Source organism: Micropterus dolomieu, linkage group LG07, assembly GCF_021292245.1.
Source record: "Micropterus dolomieu isolate WLL.071019.BEF.003 ecotype Adirondacks linkage group LG07, ASM2129224v1, whole genome shotgun sequence".
NCBI lineage: Eukaryota > Metazoa > Chordata > Actinopteri > Centrarchiformes > Centrarchidae > Micropterus > Micropterus dolomieu.
In genome coordinates, this window is record NC_060156.1 from 22,658,603 (window position 1) to 22,667,290 (window position 8,688).

The window sequence follows — 8,688 nt, forward strand, 5'->3', positions numbered from 1 at the left end:
ACACACCTCGACAGTTTTTCTTCCCCCCCCCAGGTCACAGAGATATAAACCAGAGCTACAGAGGACAGCACTGTAGGCTGTGTGTCTGAAAACTCGGCTCATATGAATAAATACCCTACTTATTCACTGACTGAGACAGACAAACACTTGTTTCAATTTACAGATGCAATTTGTAATAAAAGGTCTAAGTCTAATATGTTTTGTTTTCTTAAGGAATGAGTATGTACAGCAGGGGCATCTGTCCTAAAACGTTCCTCCTCTGGCGTTCCAGTAAACATCACAGGTGGTGTGGCTGGCGCTAAAAGCATGTTCATAGTATTTGTATGAAGTCATAGCATAGTCATGACCATATTGCTGTCATTACAGCGACAGAGAACAGGGTTAACAAACTTTTGTTGTGCCAATATTTGTATCCCCTTTATAACTTGTGACCTTGGTGCATTTCTGTCTGCAAAAGAAAGAAATGCTCAGTTTTCATGCAGATTTAGTCACATCTTCAATTTAAATTTTACATGTTTTGCTGTCAAAAACAGACTAAAAAAATGTGTCACAGCCTTCATCTCCTACCAGCCTTTATATATTTTTCTGCTGGTTTAGGGAATGGTCAAAATACAGTATAATTTCAATGTATAAGCTTCCAGAGAATTTAATTTAATTTTAAAAATGCTGCTTTATCCTTTCCTTTTCATTTCTGTAGAAATCATCTACCTTCATTTTTTCTTCATGTGCTGAAAAAAATAACAACACATTCCAAAGGCAATACAAGGACACACTGCCAGAGAAAAGTATTTTCTTTCTCTTAATATTGTGGCTCAAGAGCTGTAACGCTGACCCGTTCTGACAGTTTGTTTAGGAATCCAGATGTCCAATTAACTGACTGTTTCTTCACATGTTCTCTGTAATGTAATGTAAGTTCGTGGAAATCAGGCATCACACTACTGTCAGCGCTTTTCAACTTATTTTGTAAAATATTGTGGATTATAACAAACTACCACAAACTTCTGAGTCTGCTGTTTGCCAGATGTTAATTTCATAGTGGGCGAGGAATGAGAATTCAACAGTTTTCTTTCACAGGGAGGTGAAATGCAGAACCAGGAAGTGCATCTGAACCTTTTACAATCTTAAAACCTTGACTGTACCATTACAGTAAACTGCAACACAGTTTTGTATTGGGTTGACTACTGATGCCTGAAGGAAAAAAGGGTATATGGAGGAATATGAAGACAGTTGTATACAAGTAAACATATCATACACAGTCTGTCTGTACAAATTTACACATATGACTCTTCTGCAAAAAAAAGCTGGTCAAAGTCATCCACTCGTGGGTCACTGCACCGCCTGCTATGCCATTCCCTCTTCCCCTGCAAAATAGCCAGTGCCACCTCCTGACTCCTCCGCAAGCATGCATCTTCATCCTGATCCTGGGAAGAAAAGTAGTCCCTTACGGCCCGAGTGGCAGAGGGAGATAGGCAAAAGCGTGGCTCGGTGTGGTTGGGCTCCACCTCCGACACTCTCAGGCCGCCATCTCGGGGAGGCCTGTCCAGAGTGAGGCTGGAGGAGGGGTTAGAGTTTACATTGACCTTGGCAGGGTCCGATGCTCGGCGGGGATGGGGAAGGGTTCTCCTCCCTTTGTGTTCCTCCATGGCCGGAGTTAGCAAATGGGACATTTGCCTCTGGAGGACCAGAGTGGTGCCGCTCTGTCCATAGAAAACGCCCTGTGGGGGCTGCACGCACTCATTTGTAGCCAGCCTCTGTGTGACCTCACTTCCAGTGTGAGGTTTTGGGTTGTTAGGGGAGGCTGGGATTAGGGGTCTTGAGGTGCAGGTCGGGTCGTGGAGCTGCCTCAGCTCTCTGACCGTCAGCGGTTTCTCCGTCCCCCTGTAGAAAGGAGAGCGTGCGCGCTGCAGCTGCAGCAGAGCCTGCTGGTAGGACGGAGGGCTGCTGGATCTCCGTTGGCAGTTTCGATTCATCACCGCGTCCTCCTGGGCACTGATGGAGCAGCCATTAGTGGTTGGGTGGGTTTTCCCATTTACCACAGGCAAGTCCTCCTCTGTGTGTCCATTATCAGGCTGCTTTAGAGACAGGCGACGGTCCTTCTTGAGCCACATGTTAGGGTGGAGGCCATGAGGGTGGGGGGGTGTTTGGCCAGTCCGAGGGGGCTGGTTGGGCTGTGGCCAATGAGGCGGGGCTTCCCTCTGAGGAGGAGAGCCCCTGGGTGACAGTTGGGCCCGTCCCGGAAAGAGAGGGGAGAGAGAAGCAGGGTCAGTCAATGGAATCGCCCCATTGGTGGCGTAGTCAGTAGAGTACTGTGAGAAGGCAGAGTCTAAAGAGCTGAGGGAGGAGCCTGTGGGTGAGGTTGCCGGAGATGACAGACTGGAACAGCTGGCATCCAGTCGCAGCGGAGGAGGAGGGGCATGCTTCATCTTCCTCCGTCCACTACTCTGGACTTTTGTACCTCCCTTCTCACCTCCATCCACTTCCTCCTCCTTCAGTTGCAGCCCGCTCAGCCTCTGCTCCAGAAACACCTCGTCCTCCTGATCCCCCTCCCCCTCCATGGCGGCATCATAGCTCGCCTTCCTTACTGGTAGGCGGTGGTTGTCAGTGTGAGGCGTCACTGTGCCCGAGGGCAGTGTGCTTGCCAGGGTCAAGGCGGGCTCTGAACTCCTCCTCAGCCTCCTGGGACCCTGTGACAGGCCGTTGGCCTGGCGGGTGCGGAGCTGTCGAACTACAGGACTGAACCTCCGGGGTCTGGCCAGTGGTGGAAGCTGAAGTAGGAGGTCGGTCTCAGGGTCTGGATCAGGGTCACAATCACTGAGGGTGATGACGGAGTCACGGCTGCGGCTGTCCGGCTTGTCCTTGTCACGAAGATGTAGCTGTTCCTGGTAGGGAGACTCAGGGTCATCGTTCAGCTCGTTCTCCAGGCTGTCATAGGACGAGTCATTCATCTGGAAGGATGACACATCTGGGAAAGGAAAGATGGAAAGGAAAGAAGAGAGGTAGAAAGGGGAGAGAAAGAATATTATATGAATTGAAAAATTGAATCCAAAAATACACAGAGAAACATAATAATTTAACATAGACTTTGCTTGCCAGTACTTTACCAATACATTTCCTATAATGGTAAAGTTGTCCTTAAATTATACAGCTTTTGCAAACATTCCCTTTCATGCAAGTATCCTGTAATTTGGGTTATTTCCTCCTACTAGCTACCAAAATTAGCAATCCAAGTTGAGGCAGACAAAATTTTATTTATTTACACAACAACCAACAAATGCAATAAAATCTGGATAGATAGAAACTTCCTCCACACAGCTAAAAAATAAATGTGAGCAGTCTAAGAGAAACTAAGAATCTTGAACCCCGAACTAAACGAACAAAGCCACAGTTCACTGCTGGCGACGAGGAGAACAGGGGACAAAGCATCGTCCTGCTGTGTGCTCCTTGACCTCTGGTGGTTATTTATAGAAAGTTAGTGGTATTTATGAATGAGGAGATTCACAGTTATGTTAATCAGCACCTGTGACCCTGGCAATCACTGAAATTACTGAAGGTCGATCTGCTGACCCCAATCAACAGGCCTGAAAGAGCCATGGCCATTTAATTAGACACACGCATGTACACACACACGTGAGCTAGTCAGTTTCTAACCACCTTGTTATAATATTTTGAGGTTTAACACACTAAACCTTGTCAGTTAACAAGCACTTTTAGAAAACATGAAGTAAGGAGCTGTTGTCAGACTTTGACCTTGATCCTGACCCTCATTAAGAAGACAGAAAGTTTTGTCCTTTTTCATACAATGATATATTCAATGAGATATGACACTGTAAGACTTTTTTACATTTTTTGTTGTTGTTTGCTGTCATGATTTAGCACTTTTCAGCCCTTCATCACAATGAATTATAAATTGGGATTGTGATATATAAATGATGGGTTGGAGGCTGTGCATGTCATTTCAGTTTTGGAAGCCCAGTCCAAAGACTTGGCATCCTTGGTCATCTTTAAATTTTTTAGATGAATGGTAGACATATTTCATTCATCAAATCCTCTTCTGTCGTCCCCCTCTCCTCTCCTTTCATTATTCCCCTCTTCTCAGCTGACTCTCGGTTACCTGATCCGTGGTCACTGCTGCTGCTCTTTTGGCTGAAGCTTCTGAACAGCGAGGTGACGTCTTCTCCCAGGACACTGCTGCAGTTCTCTATGAGGAAGCGAACGAGCTCACACACCTACAGGGAGAAACACCAGCTGGTTACAGCATGAACAAATTTTACTCGTCTTTGCTCGGCAGCAGCTGCTAGCCATTTATTTTCATTGTTATACAGCTGGATGAAGGTGAAATTCTATAACTGTTTATGCAGAGGTTCATTCGCTGATGCAGTTCCTCAGGGAACCAGATAAAGTTCAGCCGTAATTCAGCAAACATGCAGTTTCCAAGCGCCTGTGTCGGCACATGTTGAGTAAGCTCACAAATTTGGTGTGGAATGCACTCACATACACACACACCAAAATGGAAATCAATGTGTTCAATATATATGTCAACATTTTGACATTGATTAAATGTGCATATGATGGCATGCTGAAACACACTAAATAAAAAACTAGGGCATAGTTGCTTGTACTGTGGCTACTGTCTGCTTTATTTTGTGGAACATGACCTAAATAACTTTGTGATATCAGTTCTAAAGAGCTGTACAAAGTTTTTGTGTGTCCCCTATTATCAATCTGAGGAAACTTTGTGCTCATTTGTTGGCGCTGATGTTGACCTTCCAACTACAAGAGTATTTGCATTCCACACAGACGAATTCAGCATCAAACTCCTTCTCCCCAGTCCTGGATAATGTCCTGATAATAATATCTGACATCATATATTAGCTTTGATTATGACTTTCTCAAATGATTGATGAATGAAGATAAATCCAGTGTAGGGGTGTTCGACAGGAGCTTTTCACAACGTATTATGTCTTCTAAGGTAATGCATATTACTGTATTCATCATCATATTTAGGAGAACATACCCCAAAATCACAGCTACAAATACCACAGAGGGAATTACACATTTAGCAAATGGCTTCCAATATGAGTTGACACTGCAACGAGAAACATGCCGACAGCTTTTTGGGAATTATCAGCCCAGTTGGAATCTGTCCTCAGACAAATCACATTACTTGGCTGAAACCACTGTCATTTAAACTAAACAGGCAACATTTATTAAACACATGACATCCTATGACACAAATAGCTGACTAACACCAAGGCCATGCAGAGATGTTGGAGTTATATCCTCTCCAACTTCAGGAAAGTTTCCACTAAAATCTCTCTGTTTATAAACAAGTCGTTTGACCTGCCATCACCCTGCTTCTGTGACACTATGGAAAACACAGCAGAGACAAGCACATTTTAGGGCCTCCCTGTTTCTTTGTTTCTTTGTTTGTTTCTTAGGCCAGATGTTGTCTGTTAATCTGTCTGTATGGTGTCCATATGTGTATTATGACTCAGTGTTAGAATAAACGTCTGGCTAAACACCAACCAGGCGGTATTTTCTGCTTATTATTAAGTTACAAAAGTGAAAGAATCTGAAAGGGTGACGAGATAATGTAACCTGTTTCCACCAAAATCTACTTGTTTAAGGATCAAGTGTAATTTTATTCTGTCCTCTTTGAGGTTACTGACAATTATTTCTACAAAATTCTTGGAACAAGTCGATTTTTATTAGAAACAGGTTGAAATCATTTCAGTGCAAACTTTTAGGGCTGGCTCATAATAAACCAAATAATATATGAATGTTTATTGCAGTGCACTAACACTACCACTGACGGTCCATTTATTCATTTATTTTATTTGTACGGGACTGTGTACAGTATTAAATGTGTATGTTAGCATTTGATATATTGTTTAGTAAGTTTAAAGCAAGTTTTCTGCAGTCACAAACATACACACAGTGACAGAGCAGCACTTAACAAACTAGACTGACAGGACACATAATACAAAATTACACATACCAGTACATCACACACCTGTCAGTCAAGTGTATGTTAGAGAAAACTAAAAGCAAAGATAGTTGTCTTATGGTAACATGCTCCTCTGAGACAGTGTGGCTTTCACAGAGAATACTGACCACCGACAAAAGGGTTCTGTACAATCTCTTGTAGAAGATATTCTTGAGGGTTTTTTAGTTTGAACAAAAGTTCTTCACATTTTACCTGACATTCTAGTGTGTGTTATGTACCTGACAGATGATGGGAGAGGAGAGCTGTTATATCAGAGTTATATAACGTTATGAGTTCAACAGTAGTTTTATTCCAGCTATCAGGCACAGTTTATCCTTCAAAATTGTTACCAAAGAGCAAATGCAACATTAACCTTCTGGTTTTATCTCCTCTGTGAGTACACTACCTCTCTTCAAATACCACATGTGCTAATGACTTCTGTATGAAAGCCCTGAGGCCACACTTTACTTGGATTATGGGTAATTCTCAGCTCTGCTATCCATAACCTGCAGTGAAAGTTAAAAAACACTCATGCAACACGCAAAGATGAATGTTAGAATGTACAAATGTCTGTCAGTGAACCTTCCTCTGTGCCTCAAACATGGCTGATATGACTACAGTCTGTCACTATCCACCTTCATATACCTCTGAAAAAATACACAGAGGCATTTCAGTGATTTGCTTCAGGGAGGGTGACACTACCCAAACATCATCAAGAGAATTTTCTAATGACAGGTTTACAGGTTTACCTTTAGATAATGTTGCGACTCTGTGACACCTGTCTACTATCAGTGCACAGTGACATTCCACTGTCTCATTCCTGTGGAAGAGCACATCATCTGACAGGCATGATAACTGGTATGCACAGTCTGAAAATTGAGACATGTAGACATTTTAATAACTTCATCTCTATGTGGAGCGGGTCCTGACTACAAACTGAATCTGTTGGACATCACTCTGACCCAAATCCATAATTACAGAGAAATTTATTTTGCCTGTCTGAATTAAATATCTATTAAAAACAAATGTATTTCAGCAAAGAAAGCCAGAGCACTCCAACGACAGGCCTCTAATTGTTTTGTTTATAACACACCAATGAAGCTAAAAAACAGCAGCTAATGCAAAAAAACATCTAAAATAAGGTGAAAAATATTCTTCAGTATTTTTCTTTCAAATCTGTGGAGATGTTCTATTGTAATGTCTCATTAAACTAATTAAAGGACAGATAACATTGCAAAGGTTTTTTTTTTTACCTCTTCCTTCCTCTTCTTTCTTTATATTGTTTGCACCACTTCCATTCATTCCCCTCCTCTTCTGTCTTGAGTTTTCTTTTGCATCTCTCTAATGATTCAGTCTTTTCTTACCTGCCAATCTCTCTTTGATAAAGCCTTCCTGCATTCATCTCTGTCACTCATAGAGGCTGCTGTGTGATACAGATCACTGTTTGAGAGTGCCTGTGGGTGTCCAGGACACTTTCACCCATCCTTCAACAGCCTATTCAGAATTGCTTCTTCTTCTTTAACTTAATGGGATGTTATCTTAAGCTCTCTCTCAACCAGCCTTTAGAAATATAGAAAAAAATCAACCAAATGCTGGTCAGCATTCAGAAAATATTTGTCTGCAGTTCCCCTCTCAACCAGTGTGACTGCCACAATACTGCTGCAGAATACATGGAGCATATACATTATCTGCACATGTGCGTGGGTGTGTGTATTCATTAAGAGATGTCACAGCTGTGTGTTACTGGGTCATTTCTTAGTATTTCTAAGGTTATCCTAAGGTTATCAGACAACACATACATCCAGTACTCTGCAAAGAAAAGTATATTGAGCATTTTTGTTTTTTCCTCTATTGGATACAGTGATGTAGAAAAGTCACTGTAACTAAAAAACAAAACAAAGCAGAAGAAAAGTAAAGATTTGGTCTGCATTTCAAAAACCAAGCTCAAGAGAAAAACAACATTCTTTTTAATGATTTGTCTCTGCTTCTCCATCTTAAGTAATACACAGACTAAAGCTGTATTTACCTCAGGCACTCCTAAACGGCTACGTTCAGCCAAAAACATTTAAATTATATGCTGCATGAAAGAGGCAGGGACACAGAGACTAAACTGAATTGGCTAAAACTGAGCATTCACGTGTCTCCAGACAAGGTTGGAAACCAGCCATTACACGGCCAGGGGCCTACGCGAGTTCAAATTGGCCCCTGGCTCCAACCGCAAGGAGGGAAATGTCGAAATCTCACTTTGTTATTTTTGTAAGTTTTTTTTCCCCAGAAAAAGGCCGCCTGTGCTCGGGGCTACACATACAAACAAGCAGTGTGTAGAGGGAAAGTGTTATCAGGGGAGTATTTGTGAAAGAGATATTTAGGTATTTGCGGCTGTTGATGTGTGCGTGTGTCAAAGTGCATGTGTGTGTGTGTGTGTGTGTGTGTGAAGAGAGAAAGAGAGAGGTCTTTCAGTGACACAATTTTCTGCTAAAACACACATTTGGCCTCAGGATTCGGTAGGAAATTCTTTGCATGTTTTGTCGATAAACCTCAACTACCTCAAGCGCACAAACACACACAAAACACACATTTGAATAGATAAGCAAACCAGCCACCCACAGAGATTGCGTGTAACTCTATTACTGTAACTTTCCAAATGGACCTCAAATCAAAAAGCTTTATGCTTTATGCTTCCTCTGTGGGCTCTGGCTGCA

At 42.4% G+C, this 8,688-nt stretch overlaps 1 protein-coding gene across 2 annotated transcripts in view; it reads right to left on the reverse strand.

Moving 5' to 3' along the window:
- Window positions 1-8,688, reverse strand: part of LOC123974165 (rho GTPase-activating protein 20-like) — a 35,176-nt gene that overhangs the window by 2,297 nt on the left and 24,191 nt on the right. The window contains exons 14-15 of one of the 2 annotated variants that reach the window (XM_046054644.1): window positions 4,112-4,226; window positions 1,339-2,962 (exon numbers count right to left, since the gene is read on the reverse strand). In XM_046054644.1, the coding sequence (XP_045910600.1) occupies window positions 1,339-2,962; window positions 4,112-4,226 (1,739 nt within the window). Of the gene's footprint in view, window positions 1-6; window positions 2,963-4,111; window positions 4,227-8,688 lie in introns of both variants that reach the window. The other variant, XM_046054643.1, reaches the window with a different exon arrangement.